At 36.6% G+C, this 19700-nt stretch overlaps 1 protein-coding gene across 7 annotated transcripts in view; it reads left to right on the forward strand.

The window, feature by feature from the left end:
• Positions 1-19700, forward strand: part of CCDC150 (coiled-coil domain containing 150) — a 78975-nt gene that overhangs the window by 30772 nt on the left and 28503 nt on the right. For 4 of the 7 annotated variants that reach the window (XM_059393102.1, XM_059393103.1, XM_059393104.1 and 1 more), the window contains 5 exons: positions 1053-1177; positions 1428-1605; positions 2138-2206; positions 11333-11446; positions 15341-15424. In XM_059393102.1, coding sequence (XP_059249085.1) covers positions 1053-1177; positions 1428-1605; positions 2138-2206; positions 11333-11446; positions 15341-15424 — 570 coding nt within the window. The remainder of the gene's footprint in view (positions 1-1052; positions 1178-1427; positions 1606-2137; positions 2207-11332; positions 11447-15340; positions 15425-19700) is intronic. The other 3 variants (XM_059393106.1, XM_059393107.1, XM_059393108.1) reach the window with 2 other exon arrangements.

Genomic DNA, 19700 nt, shown 5'->3' on the forward strand with positions numbered 1-19700 from the left:
CACTCCTGGTGAAGATGCTGTGATTGCTGAAATGACAACGGAGCATTTAGAATATCATATAAGCTTAGTTGATAAAGCAACAGCGGGGTTTGAGAGGACTGACTCCTATTTTGAAGGAAGTTCTACTGTAGGTAAAATGCTGTCCAAACAGCATCACATGGTACAGAGAAATAGCTCCTGAAAGGGAGAGTCAATGTGGCAAACTTTATTGTTTGTCTTATTTTGCCTTATTGTCTTATTTTAAGAAACTGCCACAACTACCCTAACCTTTAGCAAACACCACCCTTATAAGTCAGTAGCCATCAACACCAAGGCAAGACCCTCCACCAGCAAAAAGTTTATGACTCACTGAGAGTTCAGATGATGGTTAGCATTTTTTAGCAATAAAGTGTTTTTAAGTTATGTACATTGCTTTTTTTTAAGACATAATGCTACTACACATTTAATAGACTATCACTTGTATATGCAGTGGGAAGCAGAAAATTATTTGCCTAGGTTTATTGTGGTGGTCTGGAAGTGAACCCACAATATCTCCTAGGTATTCCCATATAGTGCATCTGTAATAGTAGCTGAGTGCAATTTCAAATATTTTCAAATGAGTTCACAGCAAATTATTAACATGATTGCCCCTGGAGAAGTGGGATTATTTTAAAGGAGGGGGAGTGTAAGTGAAGAGATCTTTTCACTTTATACATATTGATGTTGTTTTTAAAAATATGTATTATATTACAATTTTGAAGTACCAAAATATTCCTAGTAGAATTTTATATCTAAAAATACATTCATGTTAAGAGTTTTATAAATTTTGCAGCAGCCTGGGTAAATAATGCATCTTCACTGTTGGCTGGTAGAGCTATAAAATGACAGAATTGTGGTCAGGTTAGAGTGGGGACAAAGAGAAACCTGAACATTAAATTCTTTAAAAAGAGGTTTTATGTATATAAAAATGTATCTCTCAAAGCTAAGTCACTATCTTTGATCAGTCATTTTCAGTGGCACCCTATTAAATGACTTCCTGGCACTCAGCTTTTAATATTACTTCCAAAACTCAGGTAGAGAAGAAAATGATGACGCAGACTTTTCAAGAACAAAACCTACTCCTGGATGCAGCCCATGCCAGTATCACTAAGGAGCTAGAGACTGTTCAGAATGAGAAAATCCAACTCCAAACACATCTGTAAGTAAACTAGGCAACTTCTTCTGTATCTTTTGTTCTTGCATTTGTATTTCTTGTCTTTAATGGAAACGTTTAATTCTGCATTTCTTGGGCCAGACACAAAGATAAAATAAAGACTTTGCCCTCAAGGAACTAGTTTTGTTAGAACGTTTTGGCAACTGCTCTCAGCCAGCGTGTTCTGGGAGAACGGGGGTCTATTAAATAAAGAACTCTCAGTCAACGCTCATGTCTCCTCGTTCTCTTCTTACAGGGACCATTTAATCCTTGAGCATAATCAGTGTACCCAGAAAGCACAGGACGCGGAGAGGAGGACAGCCTTGCAGAAGGAGCTGCTAGAAACAACTATTGCAAGACTGCGCGGTGAACTGGAAGCATCAATCCAGGAGAAGAAGTCTCTGCTGGAGGAGAAAGAAAGATTTCAGGGAGAGGTGGGTAGCAGCAGATTTATGTTACCTCCTGGTTGTGGTGGTGATCTTGTTTTAAAACTATTTTAAGTGCCAAAGATAAGAAATACAGCCCAGATGCAGTTAGTCTGAGTTGCCCATTAAAGAAATCTTGAGGTGGCTAATCTCTGTCCGGTAGCATGTGATGTAGACTGTGCCAAACAGCCCGCCCTTGCACAGCATTAACTAGTGGCTCACATATCCTCATGGTAGCAAAGGCGTTAGATTTAAAAAGCTGATTTCCCCTGAAGGCATGGGACAGTGGAGGTTAAGGGGGAGCAGCTCTGTCTTCCTGCTGAGGAAGGAACCCGCAGAGTCTGACGTGCAGACGTGTCTTTCTAATTTCAGGGCTATTTGTGAAGTCTGCTCTGCCTCAGAGACTCCCTGAGTGGCCCCTTTTCTGAGAGGATGTGCTATCTCGGCAGTGTAGGTATCCGTGAGCAGGGTGTGTCTGCTGTAGTAGAGCCTGCCGGCCGTGCTGACACTGAGCCTTTCTTTGTTTCCCCTCCTTGGGCAGGTTGATAAAACAGAGAAAGAAATAGCGCAAGAAAAATGCAATTTGGAAAAGGAATTAGCCAAAAACAAGGTATTCCGCATTTTATTTGTTGATATTTCACTGTGTTTCCTTCTGTATCTCTGCCTCCTGTATGAGCTTATTTTACTGAGGAGATGGGTTATTCAGTTGATTACCAGAATGTGGAGGGGGAAAGAAGCTACTGAGGTGGGTGCACCGCAGATTGCTCGGGTCACAGCTCCAGCCGCGCCAGCACAGGGCTGCTGCTGGGCCGCGTTCAAGCATCTGGTGTTGGCCACTGAGTCACGACAGCCTCTGGCCCTAGTGTTCACTCAGTATTTTAGCCAGGAAGTCCCTCAATGGCCCTTTGGGAGGCAAAGAGATCATTGTTGACAGTGCTGTTTTGTTTTGTTTTGTTTTTTAAAAAGCCAACTTAGGCTTCCTAAGTACCTGTTAGCACTTGTCACTCATCTGTAAGATACTCTCTCCTGGGTTCTAAAAAGATAGAATGGCCAGAGACACAAATACTCTTATTAAAATAAAACAAAAGCCGGTCTTTAAAGCATTGCTGTTTGTGTTTCCAAAATTTGAAAAACATAAAGGTTATGTATCACTGTCATCCGGAATCATCTGGAGCGTCAGGGAGAATTAGCCTACCCCAGATGGTAAATTCTGCGACATGTGTCTGTATAACCATTGATCCTTGATTGCTTCTTGGCTTCTGGCCCTATTAAATAGTATTCATGTTACCAGAACCATATATGTGTGAACCTGTAATTTAAGAAGTTTCTGAGCCCAAGCTCTGATATATATAGTTCACCTCTCTGACATGTAATCAGTGGTTTAGTGACTAAGCTCTAGTGATTTGAAAAATCGTCCAACCTAAGAATCTTTTTAAAAAGCTTACTTCCCATGGTGAGGACTTGCTGGTGTCAGTTTGCCCTCAAATATGCTTTTTAAAATTTGGAAAATTGGTGGATACTATTAAATTCATGAATGCTTTTCGCTTGAATGTAGGGAATGTTACATGGCGAAGGCAAATGTTCTGTGTCTTTGATTAAAACATAGAATCATTTCGCTTGTCTAATTTTATTTGTCTGAACGTAGGCAAGGTGTGAGTTCATGGGGCTGAAAGAGAGGTTCTCTTAGACCAAATGGTAATGCTTATACTGAGTCCTATGTTTTGGGGGGGTCTGATTTGATATTTTTCAAATGTGTGTTTATTGTAAAGCTATGTTTTTCTGAAGTCAGGCTTATTAAGTTATACATAGTGAAATTCACCCTTTTTTTAGCGTACAGTTCTGTGAATTTTGGCCAACACATCAAAATACAGAACACTTTTATCACCTTGGGAAGGTCCCTCATACCTCTTTATCTTTAACGTCTTGTACCACCATCCTTTGGCAACCACTGGCCTGTGCATCTGTTCCTATAGTTATGTCTTTCCCAGAATATCCTATAAATGGAATCATATAAAGTGTAACACTTTGAGTCTGGCTTCTTTTGTTTAGTGAAAGACATTCGAAGTTCTCCCATGTTCTTGTCGTGTGTTTCAGCTGTTTGTGTTCCATGATACGGGTATATCACAATTTCTTTGTCCATTTGCCACTTGAAGGACATTTGGCAATTATGAATAAAGCCTATAAAATGTTCACATCTGAACACGTATTTTTATTTCTCTTGGCTAATTATCTGGAGTTGGAATTCTAGATCCTATGGGAAATACATATTTGACAAACAATTCAGCAGCTATTTTCCAAAGAATATGTACTATCTTGCCTTCTGTCAATACTGTAGAAGAGTTCTACTCTCACTGCATTCTCGCCAGCACATGGTAGCGTTGGTTCTTTGAGTCTTGGCCATTCTAACTGCTGATGTAGACTGGCATATCATTGTGGCATAATTTGCATTTCTCTAGTGATTAATAATATTGAGCATCTTTTCATCTGCTTATTGGTTATTCACAAGTTTAAGTGTCTCTGAATATTTTAACCATTTAAATTCCATTTGTTTTCTTATTAATTGATTTTTCAGGGATTTTAAAAATATTCTCATGTTGATTCTTACATAAAAAAAGTTCATACTTTTTGTTTATGTGCAGATCTTCCAAGTGCTTTACATATTTTTCTCCCATTTTTTGCCTTGTTTTTTCATGCTCTTTCAAAGAGCAGAAGTTCACATTTTGATAAAATCCAACTTGTCAAATTTTTTATTTTTGGATCATACCCTTTGTGTCCTATCTAAGAAATTTTTGACTAACCTAAAATCACAAAGATTTTCCTTTTTGTTCTCTAGAAGTTATATGGTTCTAGATCTTATATTAGGTCAATGGTCTGTTTTTAGTTAATTTTCATATATCATGCAAGGTTCATTTTATTTTCAGATGGATTGTCTGATCTAGTACATTTTATTATTGAGATGTAATTAATACACTATAAATTCACCTCCTTAAAATATACAGTTCAGTGGTTTCTTAGTTTATTCAAAAGTCTGTGCAAACATTACCACTTAAAAAAATTTTTTTTTAATTTCTTTTCAGTGTTCCAGAATTCATTGTTTATGCACCACACCTAGTGCTCCATGCAGTACGTGTCCTCCATAATACCCACCACCAGGCTCACCCAACCTCCAAAACCCTCAGATTGTTTTTCAGAGTCCATAGTCTCTCATGGTTCGTTTCCCCCTCCAATTTCCCCCAACTCCCTTCTCCTCTCCATCTCCCCATGCCCCCCATTTTATTCCTTATGCTCCACAAATAAGCGAAACCATATGATAATTGACTCTCTCTGCTTGACTTATTTCACTCAGCATAACCTCTTCCAGTCTCGTCCGTGTTGCTACAAAAGTTGGGTATTCATCCTTTCTGATGGAGGCATAATCCTCCATTGTATATATGAACCACATCTTCCTTGTCCATTCGTCCATTGAAGGGCATTTTGGTTCTTTCTATAGTTTGGTGACTGTGTCCATTGTTGCTAGGAACATTGGAGTACAGATGGCCCTTCTTTTCACTACATCTGTATCTTTGGGATAAATACTCAGTAGTGCACTTGCAGGGTCATAGGGAAGCTCTATTTTTAATTTCTTAAGGGATCTCCACACTGTTTTCCAAAGTGGCTGCACCAACTTGCATTCCCACCAACAGTTTAAGAGGGTTCCCCTTTCTCCACATCCTCTCCAACACGTGTTGTTTACTGTCTTGTTGATTTTGGCCATTCTGACTGGTGTAAGGTGGTATCTCAATGTGGTTTTGATTTGAATCTCCTTGATGGCTAGTGATGATGAACATTTTTTGTGTGTGTCTGTTAGCTGTTTGTATGTCTTCACTGGAGAAGTGTTTGTTCATGTCTTCTGCCCATTTTTTGACATGATTATCTGTTTTGTGTGTGTTGAGTTTGAGCAGTTCTTTATAGATTACCACTATCTAATTCCAGAAACTATTTATCACCAAGAAGAAACCTGGTACCCATTAGCAGTCCCTCCCCATTCTGGTCTGCCTCCAGCCTCTGGCAACCACTGTTCTACTTTCTGTCTACATGGGTATGTCTATTCCCACATTTCATATGAATGGAGTAAACCGGTGTGTGTCCTTTTATGTTTGGCCTCTTTACTAGGTTAATGTTTTCAAGGTTTATCCATACTGTAATATATGTCAGTATCTCATTCCTTTTTATGGCTGGGTAGTATTATATTGTGTGACTATACCACTCTTCATTTAGCCATTCATCAGCTGATAGACATTCAGGTGGTTCCCATTATTTTGGCTGTGAAGAATAATGCTATGAACATTTGTGTACATTTTTTTTTATGTGAGCATATGTTTTTGATTCTGTGGGAGTAAAACTGGGTCTTAGGATAATGCTGTCATTTTGAAAATCTACCAGAGTGTTTTTATAAATAGCTACACCATTTTACAATCCCACCAGCAGTGTATGAGGATTCAAATATCTTCATATCTTCACCTACATCTGTTATTGTCTACTTCTTAAAAAATTAATATACCCATCCAAGTCGCTAGGAAATATCTCATTGTGTTTTTTTCAATTAAGGTGAAATTCACATAAAAGAAAATCATACACTTTAAAGTGAACAATTCAGTGGCATTTTGTATACTTACAATGTTGTATAACCACTAACTCTTCTAGTTCCAAAACATTTTCATCACCCCAAAAGGAAACTCTGTACCCATTAACTAATTACTCCCTATTCCCCTCTTCCCCTAACTTTAACAGCCACTAATCTGCGTTCCATCTGTATAGATTTACCTATTTTAGATATTTCATATATTCATACAATATGTGATCTTTTGTATCTGCCTTCTTAGCATAACACTTTTGGGGTTCATCCATGTTGTACATAGCAATATTTCATCCCTTTCATTCATTTTATGGATGAGTAATAATTCACTCTTTGTGTGTGTGTGATGGTTCCCTGGTTCATACCTCAAAGACCAACCACCTGGGGTATTCTGTTTGTAGAAATCTAGGTGTATCTTCTTACATCAGAGGCTGATTTCATGGGTGTACAGAATATTCTGGTAGATATCCACTCAATTCAGGGACTAGTTAAAAATAGGGTCCCTTACTCCTCTGCCATCTTTGCAGAGGTTCCTGTTTTTTTGTTTTTTAATAATAACCATCCTAGTAGATGTGAAAAGAGGTACCGTGTGGTTTAGATTTGCATCTCCCTAATGACTACTGATGTTGAGTATCTTTTTATGTGCTCATTGGCCATTTGTATATCTTCTTTGGAGAAATGTCTATTCAGATCAGTAGCTCATTGTAAACTGGTTTGTCTTTTAATTGTTTAGTTAAAAAGAGTTTATATATTCTAGATCGTAGACCCTATCAGATATGTGGTTTGCAGATATTTTTCTCCCATTCTCTGGGTTCTGTTTTTAAATTTTTAGATTTTTATTATGTTCAATTTACTTTTTTTGTTGTTGTTGCTTATGCTTTAAATGTCACATTTGAGAAACTTGCCTAATCCAGGGTCACAAAAATTAACAGTTTTTTATTCTAAGATTTTTTATAGTTTTACATATATAGGTCTTTGTTCATATATGGGTTGAGGTAGAGGTTCAACTTAATTATTTTGCCTGTGGTTATCCAGTTGTCCCAGCACCATTGTTGAAAAGCTCTTCTTTCTTTTGAATAGTCTTGACTCCCTTGTCAAAACGCAATTAACCATAGATGTATGGGTTTATTCTAGACTCTCAATTCTGTTCCACTGGTCTGTATGTCTTTCATATGTCAGAACCACACAGTTTTGATTACTGTAGCTTTGTAGCAAGTTTTGAAATCAAGATGCATGAGTCCTCCAACTTTGTCTCCCCCCCCCACCAAGATTGTTCTGACAATTCTGAATACTTATGTTTCTATATGAATTTTAGAGTCAGCTTTTCCATTTTTGCAAAAAAGGCAGCTATAATCTTGATAGAGTTTGCCTTGAATCTGTAGATTAGGGGACTTTTGCAATAATCATAATACCTTATATTTTTTTCTCTATAAGAATGTATCATCTGAAAATAGAGAGAGTTTTATTTCTTCCTTTCACATTCCACTGCCTTTTCTTTCTTTTTCTTGTGTAATTGCCTTCAGTAGAATCTCCACTATAATGCTGAGTAGAAATGTTGGAGCAGACAGACATCCTTGTCTTGTTCCTGATTTTAGGGGGAAAGATTTCAATCTGTCACTGTTAAGTACAGTATTAGCTCTTGGCTTTTTCTAAATGCCCTTTAGCAGGATGAGAAGATTCTCTTCTATTCCTAATTTGGATAGTTTTTATCATGAAAGTATGTTGAATTTTGTCAATTGCGTTTTCTATGCTATCGAGATAATCTGGTAGATTATTTTACATTGTTTGATTTCAAATGTTGAACCAAGCTTTCATTTGGGGGATAACTTTTACTTGCTCATGAGTGTAATCCTTTTTATATTGTTTCATTTGGCTTGCTAACACCTTTTTGAGGATTTTTGAATTGTTATAAATATGGGATATTATTTTATAGTTTTCTTATGATGTCTTTGGTTTGGGTATCAAGGTAATAGTGCCCTCTTAAAATGATTTGGTAAATGTTCCCACCCATTCTATTTTTGGGAAGAGTTTTTGAGGGATTAATGATATTTCATCTTTTTAAAAAATATTTTATTTATTTATTTGACAGACAGAGATCACAAGTAGGCAGAGAAGCAGGCAGAGAGAGAGGAAGGGAAGCAGGCTCCCCGCTGAGCAGAGAGCCTGATGTGGGGCTCAAACCCAGGACCCTGAGATCATGACCTGAGCTGAAGGCAGAGACTTTAATCCACTGAGCCACCCAGGTGCTCCTGATAATTCATCTTTAAATGTTTGTAGAATTCACCATAGTTCTAGGTTTTTTTTTGTGGGGAGTTTTAAATTTTATTTCTTTTTAATTTTTATTATTAATTGAGTCTCTTTATTTATTAAAGGCCTATTCACATTTTCTACTTCTTTATTTAGTCAGTTTCAGTAGTTTGGTCTTTCTAGGAATTTTCCCGTATCACCGAGGCTTTCTAATTTATTGGTATACAATTGTTCAGAGTAGCTCCTTTTCTTCATTTCTTTATATTCAGTGTAATGTTCCTTCTTTCATTCCCAGTTTCAGTAATTTGTGTCTTTTTATTATTGGTAATATAGCTAAAGGTTTGTCCATTTTGTTCATCTTGTCAAAGAACCAGCTTTTGGTTTTAGCAATCATGTCTGTTGTTTCTCTATTCTGCCTTTTGTTTCTGCCCTAATCCTCATTATTTTCTTCCTTCTGCTTGCTTAGGTTTAATTTGTTCCTTTTCTAGTTTCTTAAGAGAGTAGCTTAGGTTGTTGGTTTATTTCTTCTTTTTTAACATTGGTGTCTACAGCTATAAATTTCCCTCTAAGCACTGCTTTAGCTGCATACTATACATTTTGTCATGTTTTCATTTTCATTCAACTCAAAGTATCCTTAACTTCCCTTGTGATTTTCTTTTTGACTCATTTGATATTTATAAGTTTGTTGTTTAATTTTCTCATATATGTGACCCTCCCAAATTTCCTTCTTTCATTAATTTCCAATTTTATTTCATTGTGGTTGGAGAACATATTTTGTATAATTCCAGTCCTTCAAATATATTGAGAGTTGTTCTATGGCTTAACATATGGAACATTCTGGAGAATGTTGTATGTGCTCTTGAGAAAAATGGTATTCTGCTATTGTTGGAAGGAGTTTTCTATAGATGTCCAGTTCTTCATAGTGTTTTTCAAGTTATGTCTCCTCACTGATCTTCTAATTTTTCTATTCATTACTGGAAGTGGGATATTAAAGTGCCCAGCTATGTTGAATCATTTTTCTCTACCTTTAATTCTGTTAGTTTTTGCTTCATTTACACTGGGACTCTGTTGTTAGAGGCACATATATTTATAAATGTTATATCTTCTTGATGTATTGACCCTTTTTTCAATATGTAATGTCTTTTTTAAGTTTCTGGACCCAATTACAACATGTGTGTGTGGGGGGGTTCCCACACACATAACACCAAACAGATTTTGGATACCAGCAAAGTGTCCAAGAATTGTACTCAATTCTTACACTACTACCCAGAAATAGCATTTAGTCCTACACGACCTGTAGGACAAGTTCAGTCCTACAGAACTGCTCCCACTCTTGAACTCCTACTTCAGATACAAGTTGCACGCTCCAGGTTGTTAACACCAGGCTGTTGTGCTTCTGACCTATTGGCTATAGATTGGAGGTTCCAACAATCTCCTCCTTAGATTCTTTTAATTTGTTAAAGTGGCTCACAGCACTTACGGAGATACATTTACCAGTTTATGAAAGGATATGATAAATGATACAAATCAACAGCCAGATGAAGAGATAACATAGGACGAAGTATGGGGAAATAGCAGTGAGTTCCATACCTCTCCAGGGGCACCACTATCCCTAATTTCCATGTGTTCACAACCCAGAAGCTCATAGAACTCGGTCCTTTGGGGGGTTTATGGAGGCTTCACTGCATAGTCATGACTGACTAAGTCATTGACCATTAGCTGATTCAGTCTTCAGTCCCTCTTCCCTCCATGGAGGTTAGGGACTAGGACTGAAAGTTCCAACCCACTAATCACATGGTTGGTCCTCCTGGCAATCAGCCCCTATGCTTGGGTGGGGACCAGAAGTCACCTTCATTAATAACAGGAACACATTTCACCGTTATGGCTCTGTTCCACAGTTCTCAGGAACTGTAAATGAAGGCCACATATATCTGCGACATACATTTTGGTCATCTGAGTGACCACACTTATTTCTTATAAACCATTATGATAAAAGGCCTTCTTTATCTCACACATTTTTGTTTATTTTGTCTAACCACTCCAGCTCTTTTCAGGTTACTGTTCACATGATATTTTTTTTCCATTCTTTTTCTTTCAACCCATTTGTGTTTTTGAATCTAAAAATGTGTCTTTTATAAACAGCATATAGTTGGATCTTTTAAAAAATTCATTTTGCCTGTCTCCTTTTTTTGGTGGGGTGTTTAATCCATTTATATTTATCATAATTAATGATAGGATTTACATCTGCCACTATACTTATTTTTCATGTCATATGTTTCTTATTCCTCTCTCCATTACTGCTGCCGCCTTTGTTAAGAAGATATTTCTAGTGTACTTTTTAAATCCCCTTATTCTTTATTTTACTATAAATTTTTGAGCTATGGGTAATAGAGTTATTAACATCTTTTCTTCTCTAATCTATTAATATAGTGAATTATACTAATTAATTTTGAATGTTTGACAAGCTTTGTATTACTGGGATAAATAGTCCTGACTTGTTATCCTTTTTATATATTGCTGAATTCATTTTACTAGTGTTTGGTGGAGACTTTCTGCATCTATATTCATAAGCTGAAATTAATATATAAGTAAATACCAAGTTCCAGAGATTTTCTACTTCTAGTAAATGTGAGTGATGTAATTTGTCATAGCCGTCCTGCTGAAGACAACTAAAAAAGCTGAAAATTTTTAAAAGAAAAGAAAAAAGTTTACAAAATTATAGAGCTATCAGACTACAAATCCCTGCATTTAGAGACAGGAGGACTTGTTCATGCAATAAGCTCTAAATTACAGTTTAAAATGTCATTTTTAAAATAAGGTAATATTTTTGAATCTAGCATAAATAGATTTCTTTTCCCCTTTTTTGTTTCAAAGATAAATATAAATGCACTAACCCAAAACCTGCGCATTCTAGAGGAAAAGAATAAACACCTGGCAGAACAAATGGCTTCCCTAGAACTTCGGCAAGTCACTTCTGATTACAATGGGGTGGGTATAAAAAGGTCAGTCTAAATTAAGAATTAAGAATTTAAAAATCAAAGTCAGAAGATGGGTTTTCTTCATTTATTGGTGTTTTAATAATTATTATTAAGTCCTGAGTAACTCAGGCTAAATATAACAGAGAGCCTTATGAGTACTTAAACAATAAGAGATTTAAGAAAACAAGAATTTAAGGCAACTATTAAATATCTGCCTCCACAGATGATCTATATAATACTGAAAAGCACAAATATTTATAATGCTTAAAAATATTTCCTCTACTGGGGCCCCTGGGTGGCTCAGTGAGTTAAAGCCTCTGCCTTCAGCTCAGGTCATGATCCCAGGGTCCTGGGATCAAGCCCTGCATCAGGCTGTCTGCTCAGCAGGGAGCCTGCTTCCTCCTCTCTTTCTGCCTGCTTCTCTGCCTTCTTGTGATCTTCGTCTCTCAAATAAATAAATAAAATCTTTAAAAAAAATATTTTCTCTATCATAAATTATGAGGAAGAAACTTAAATTTTTCTTTTCTTTGTCTAAGAGTTCCATTAGGCAATCAGTAATAAGTACAATTTCTAAAAGCTGTTTGACAAGGTCAGTGCATAACAAATAAATGGTAGAGTTCACAAAACCTCTCTCAGTGAAGGGTATTTAAAGAGATGATCATTTTGTTAAACAACTAATAAGTTTTCCTGTGTGCTTTTGAGTACTTGAAAAAATAATTGTTTCTATAGCATGCTGATCACCTTTGAAAATTGCAGAGATGGCCCCCATGTGAGTCTCTCTTAATCTGAGTTAAATTCTTTCAACTTCTATCATAAGCTTCTCATTACTTCAATTATGAAAACCTAGAGAGTAATTCTAAATCCAGTACATTTTCATAGCTTTAGAGTCAGACTGCCTGTGTTTCAATTTTGGCTGTGACCTCTCAGATCCTCAGTTTCTTAATCTGTCAAAGTAGGGAAATTAATACCTTTATTAGGAAGTTAAGGATTAAGTATGTTAATCTTGTAAAGCATGTAGCAGATAACTACCATTTACTGAACTTTTAGTATCTGAGCCATCCCAGAAAAAAAGCCTTTAAGTTGCTATTACAGCAACAAGTTGCATTAGTTCTAATTCCTCATACTATCTCAGACCAATATTCCCACCCCCAAGTTTAAAGATTTATCCATGTCCACTACTTGCTCATTGGCCATGCATCAGCTGGGCTTATCAACCCACCTGCTTCTGGTCCCTCTGACGACCACATCTCAGTCTGCCTGATTCTTTCATGCCCCACTGCCGGTGAGTAGGCCTGTGGCCTCATCCTAGTAGTGATTTTGACAGATCCTGACAATGATTCGATCAGTCAGTGTTGATTCTTTCCTGCTCATAGCACCTCTTAAGGTCTCCCAGTAATAAACCACACCTCAATTCCGCCTTGCAGTTTTGTGCTTCTTCATAGAATTTTCTCTGACCATGCCTGCCCAGAAGCCCTACCATTTGGTGGTATGAGTCTTGAGAAATGAAGTTGAGGTGTCAGGATTTGGGATTTTGTTTGTTTGTTTTTTTTAATCTCAACAGTATCATTAAACCTATCACCATTCAATGTTGGCAGTGTATTTTTGTTCTTTGGGAATTAACACTTGAAATTCTCAATAAAAGCTGCCTTCTAGTATAACTTCTTCCTGGATTTTGGAGAGAATGCTTATGAGTATGTGCTGTATATGCCACACCTGTGATTTGAACTCAGACAAACCTGGTTTCAACGCTTGGTTCCATTGACTGTGTGACTTGTGCAAGCCTTAAACTTTAGGGCCTTTGGCACTAAGAGGATCCCTCCTAACCATGGGTTTCCTACAGCACACTGTTCTCGTACATATCAAAATAATAATTTCATTGATTAGAATTATGTATCTGCCTTCACTCTCTTCTAATGCAAGAACTATAGTTACTTATCTTTATACTCCCTTACCTAACATAGTACCTAATACATAATAGGTATTTAAGAAAGATTAATTCAGTAGAATATAAGGAGGGTCATATGTCTTGCCAGGACATGAGGAGTAAATGTCATACTGTATGTAAAGTGCTCATCACAAGAGCTTAGCATACTTTATCCATGTTTAAACAGTTTTTTTTTTTCCTCCTTCACACTGATTTTGGGTTTATTTCTATTATTTCAGCCTTTAAGGATGGTACAATTTAAGTCTCTTAACACAGGGAACCATAGTGAGGAATGATGAAAATGGGGGAGATTTACAATTGAATCCTTGTCAACCTGTCTTTTATATCTTAAGATAATTCTGTTTGCTTCCTGCTTTTTCCAAAGAGTGAAATCTTTGAATCAGTTAAAATGCATATTCTAACCATTAGCATTTTTCTTTGTATGGTTCTTAAGTGATTCTTCAATTTTTATTTTGCTTCGCATATTAATAATTTATATAGTATATTGACAAGATTATTTAAGCAAAGGTTAATCTCTTTTTCGCCTTTCACAACTCAGAATCCAAGATAATCACTCATTCAAGTGCTCTCTAATTTCTGGTCTCCCACTGATTCTCTTAAATATAAGGCCTATTTAAATAGTCTGGAAAAAATAATTTAAATTATTGCCTTAATATCTGCTTTCCTTTGGCAACTAGAATAATTTCTTTTTTGTTTGTTGTGAATTTAAATAAAGGACCTTGTGTCAAATATGAATCACATTTTGATTTTGCTAGGTGACCAAAGAAAGAAAAATTATTTTTAAAGCATATTTAAAAGATTAATAGAATTTCTTATGCCTTTGCTTAAAAGAGGGAATTTTATTGAGGTCAAAGTACCATTATTTTAAAAATTCCTGGATATAAGAGACGCAGATCATCTAAAGTTACTACAAAAAAAACCTTTTTCATATTCCAAAAAGGCAAGCAGTTTCCTCTGTTTGTTACAGCTAGCATATTTTAGGTTAAGTCTAGTTCTTGGTGTTTTATACACCAAATCTGCTCTTTACTATACATTGGGTACCTCAATTTGTAGAATTTAGAATTGAATTTTAAATAACTGAGTTTTTATGATTATGGTATATCTTTGTTTTTGTAACATCAGTGGCCACCCTTATCATTTATTTTTGCTGAAGACTTGGTCAAAACATAATCCCAAATGTTGTGTTAATGGAATATTTTTACTTCAGTTTCCAAAATAGAAGTATTGTAGGAAAGGGGAATTTCCACTGACAGAAAATTGATTAATTTTATGATAATATATCGCTATTAATCTCCTTTTTATTGATAACAATCTATAGCTCTCTTAGGTTACTTTGAAACCAATACTTTATTGGGTCTGAATGCTTTTTAAACATATTTTCCTTTGCATTAGTAGGAAGCACACATAGTGATTAAAAATGAAACTTTAACAGGGCACCTGGATGGCTGCTAAACATCCAACTTTTGATTTAGGCTCAGGTCATGATCTCAGATCTTGAGATCAAGCCCCATACTGGGCTCCGCACGAGCCTACTTACGATTCTCTCCCTCTCCCTCTCCCCGCTTGCACGCTCTCGCTCCTCCCTTGCACATTCTCAAGCGCTCTCTGTCTTTAAAAAAAAAAAAAAAGAAGGAAAGAAACTTTGAGAGACAATGTACCAAATATGTGTAATTATGTATGACATAAATACTGGTCTGATAGGACAAATACTCAGAGGGCCGTAATAGTTAACCTACTGTTGCTTAATATTGGATATAAATTTTTATATTGAATGTGCATAATTTGGGGGTAGGTTGTATAGAAGTACTGGTCACTCTAGGGAAGAGCTAAGAGGCAGCAGAGGCAAATAAATATGTATCCTGGTTTGGGCACTGTAGAAATGCTAAGGTATAAATACTTGTTCAGAAGTGGTTATTCCGTTTTATGCCTCAGTGCTGACACCTGTGTTTGCTTTGTCAGCTTGCCCAGCAGCAAGTGGAAAAGGCCTTGGGAAAAATTACTGAGAGTAAAAATAAACTGGCCTATGAAAAGGGAAAACTCCAGGTATGAGATTTTATTTTCTGATTTGTGTTATGTAATTTTTTTAATAACAGTTTTCTTACTAAATATTGCTAGGTTTTGAGAAATTCTATAACTTTGGACCAAAGTGTTTGAACGCCCCCCCCCCTAGTTTGTTGCCTTATTAAATAAAATCCAGGTGACTTCTATTCACATATCTGTAATGTAATACTGAATATGTATGAAATTATGAAACCAAATTTTGAAACCAAAACCCATTCTGTGACTATTTGAAGCTGTATTATAATTGTTTCATGCTTGCATGGTCATTCATGGAGAATGTAGACAGCCCACGCTCTCTTTTTTGCTGATATTTTATAATGTTCTTAAAAAGAAATAACCCTGGGGGACAGCTGGGTAGCTCAGTGGGTTAAAGCCTCTGCCTTCAGCTCAGGTCAGGGTTTCAGTATCCTGGGATCGAGCCCCACATCAGGTTCTCTGCTCTGCGGGGAGCCTGCTTCCCCCCAACCTCTCTCTCTGCCTGCCTCTCTGCCTTCTTGTGATCTCTCTCTCTGTGTCAAATAAATAAATAAAATCTTAAAAAAAAAAAAAAAGAGAGAGAGAAAGAAAGAAGGAAGGAAAGAGCCCTGGAATTGGGACTCACAGGCAATAGACTTAAGTGAATGGGATGATACTGTCTTGCTGCCTGTGGGCAGGAAGTTTGCTGCTGATAACCGGCTCCATGTGGAAATGCTGAAATCTGAATAAGTAGTTCACAGCTTAGCTACACATGACCGTTTGAGGAATTTTTAAACACCTCATTCTGGGAAGTATATGATGTCTGCCATTTACTCTGGAATGAACAAGAAAAAAAAGAAAAAATCGTTTGGTGGCTCAGTAGAGGAAACTGATAGATGATTTGATATGTGATGAGCAAGTATAAAAAAATGGTAGGATTTGGGTGACCGTGTTCTCATTCACAGTGAAACTCTCTCAATTTTTCTGTCTACCTAAATCCCATGACAAGGCTTGCTCCCCAGAGCAACCGGATCAGAATCTCAGGGACCAGGTCCTCGGCTTCAGTGCTTTTTGAGTCCCCAGGGACTCCAGTGTGCAGCTGTGTACTTGAGGACCCCGGATTCGATGGTATGAAGTGCAGTCCCGTTAGGCTCGGAGACCATGAGCTGATCTGATTAAGTCATCTCCCTACAGACTGTAAAGCACGTCAGTGCTAAGCTCATCTCATCTGCTCTGAGAGCCTGTTAGGAGAGTAGCGCACAAGATCGGCGCAGATATGTGAAAGGCAGTTGGTAAACCATGGCTGTGAAACAATATATTGTCCACTAAAAAATAAGACTATTTGAGCACTGTTTGTATGCTCTTAATTAATTATTCTGGAGTCCATGATACATTTAAATATAATCATTTATATTTGTATAACCTTGGGTATGTCTTAATTTTCTTAAAATTTCATTTTTTTTTTTTAAACTCAGTTCCTGGGGTACTGAGGTAGCCCAGTTGGTTAAGCTTTGGACTCTTGATCTCAGCTTAGGTCATGATCCTCAGTGTCGTTGTCGTGAGATGGAAAGACTCTCTCCTTCAAGGGGCGCCTGGGTGGCCCAGTTAGTTACACGTGGGCTCAGGTCATGATCCTGGGATCAAGCCCCAGGTCAGGCTCCCTGCACAGCGGGGAGCCAGCTTCTCCTTCTCGCTCTACCACTTCCCCTGTGTATCTTCTCTCTCTCTGAACTAAATAAAATCTTTAAAAACAAACAAAAAAATTTTCTTCCCTTTCCCTCTGCCTCTCCCCCCCTTAACCCGCTTTGTGCACTCTATAAAAAAAAAATTTAGTTCTTTTAAAAACTTTATCAAAATGTTCAGAAATAATTGTGATACTTAAATATTTGTTTCTTTTTTAATGCATTCCATAACAACAGCTAATGGTGTTCTAGTAAACTCTATAATTTCAAACCAGTGATAAGCACAAACAGCTGTTCAAGAACTGTTACGTGATATGAAAATATCTGTGATGTCTGTTGGAGAAAAAGTAAGAGCTTCTGCTAATACTGCTGTGGTTTACTGCCTACATTTTTAAATTTTTAATTGAAGCACCATTGACATATTATAGAACTTTTGACACACAACATAGTGGATCAGTAATTATGTACATTATGAAGTGCTTACCATGGGTGTAGATACCATGTGTCACCATACAAAGTTATTATAACATTATTGACAATATTCCCAAGACTGTACTTTTCATCCCTGTCACTTACTTATTTCATAACTGGAAGTTTGTATCTCCTAATCCCCTTCACCTAATTCATCCACCTCATCCTCCCCACCTCTAAAAACCATGTATTTTTGAATCTGTTTCTGGTTTTTTTCTGTTCATTTGTTTTTGTCTTTTAGGTTCCACGTAGACGTGAAATTGTAGGGTATTTGTTTTTCTCTGACTTCTTTCACTTATCATCACACTATCTAAGTCCATCCGTGTCATTGCAGATGTCAAGATTTCATTCTTTTTTATGGCTATTCTTCCCAAATATTCCAAAATATAAGAGGAAGAGAAACTTCCAAAAGACAGAACAAATTAAAAACAAAAACAAAAACCAGTAACAGATTCATAAACACAGAGAACTGATGGTCGTCAGGGTTGGGGGTGGTGAAATAGGTGAAGGCGATTAATAGGTACAAACTTCCAATTATGGAATAAATAAGTGACAGGGAAAATTATATAATATCCTGTGTCAACTGTAGTTAAAATATTTTTAAATGTAGGCAATAAACCACTGTAGTATCAGAAGAACTTGTTACTTTATTTTTTTTTAATTTTATTTATTTATTTGAGATAGAGAGCAGGAGCAGGGGCAGAGGAAGAAGCAGGCTCCTACTCAGCAGGGAGCCCAATGCAGGGCTCAGTCCCAGGACTCCAGGATCATGACCTGAGCCAAAGCCAGGCATTTAACTCACTGAGCCACCCAGGTACCCTAGAACCTGTTACTTTAAAGGTTTGGTGGAAGTTACCTGTGATGTCATCTGATCCTTGACTTTTGTTTTTTGGAAGTTTTTTAGTACCGATTCAGCTAGTAATCAGTCTGTTCATATTTTCTATCCTTGATTCATTTGGGGGAGATTGTATGTTTCTAGGAAATTTATCCATGTTTTCTAGGTTGTCCAGTTTGTTGACATATGATTTTTCATAATATTTTCTTATAATCCTTAGTATTTCTGTAATGTGTTTATTTCTCCTCCTTCATTTCTGATTGTATTTATTTGAGTCCTTTTTTTCTTGATGAGTTTGGTTAAAGGTTTATCAGTTTTATCTTTTCAAAGAACCAGCTCTTGGTTTTACTCATCTCTTCTATTACTTTTTCAGTCTTTATTTTGTTTATTTCTGCTCTAATCTTTACTATTTCCTTCCTTCTGCTAGCTTTAGACTTTTTCTTTTTCTAGCTCTTCTAGGTGTAGGGTTAGGTTGTTTATATGAGATTTTTCTTTTGCCTTGCTAGACACTTCCCTCTTAAAAGTGCTTTTGTTGTGTCCTTTGTTGTTTGATTAGAGCACTTAGTTCATTTACATTTAAAGTAATTCTTTTCTTTTCCTGTCTTTCTATGTTTATTTTCTTTCTTTTTTTAAGATTTTTATTTCTTTTCAGCATAACAGTATTCATTGTTTTTGCACCACAGTGCTCCATACAATTCATGCCCTCTCTAATACCCACCACCTGGTTCCCCCAATCTCCCACCGCCCCCCTTCAAAACCCTCAGATTGTTTTTCAGAGTCCATAGTCTCTCATGGTTCACCTCCCCTTCCAATTTCCCTCAACTCCCTTCTCCTCTCCATCTTCCCTTGTCCTCTATGCTATTTGTAAAGTAATTCTTGATAGGTACTTATTGGCATTTCATTAATGATTTTCTGATTGTTTTGTTTGAATTTCATCTTTTTCACCTATAAAATGAGGGAGAAGCATATCTCTTATCTCCTTTTCACTAGGAAAATTAGTCAACATTACAGTCTGGGTGTGTAGATTGCTATTTAACCTTTTATATCTCAATTACATACTTTAGTGGTTATCCTCAGAATCTTAAGGAAAATATAACCCTTTTTCTGCTCAGATTCCTACAACAAGGGCTTAAGGTTTTTGATAGTCTTTGAAAGCTGAAATACTTGAAACTACTGACTCACTGGTGTTTTTATGTTATACTTTGGGTTGGCACATTCCAAAGGGACTGACCATCAACCCAAGGGAAGTTGCTCTTATACCATAATACTCTTACAAGTTAATTTAAAGGAAGAGCTGCATACTAAACATGATCAA

Source organism: Mustela nigripes, chromosome 3 (genome assembly GCF_022355385.1).
Source record: "Mustela nigripes isolate SB6536 chromosome 3, MUSNIG.SB6536, whole genome shotgun sequence".
Taxonomy (NCBI): Eukaryota; Metazoa; Chordata; class Mammalia; order Carnivora; family Mustelidae; genus Mustela; species Mustela nigripes.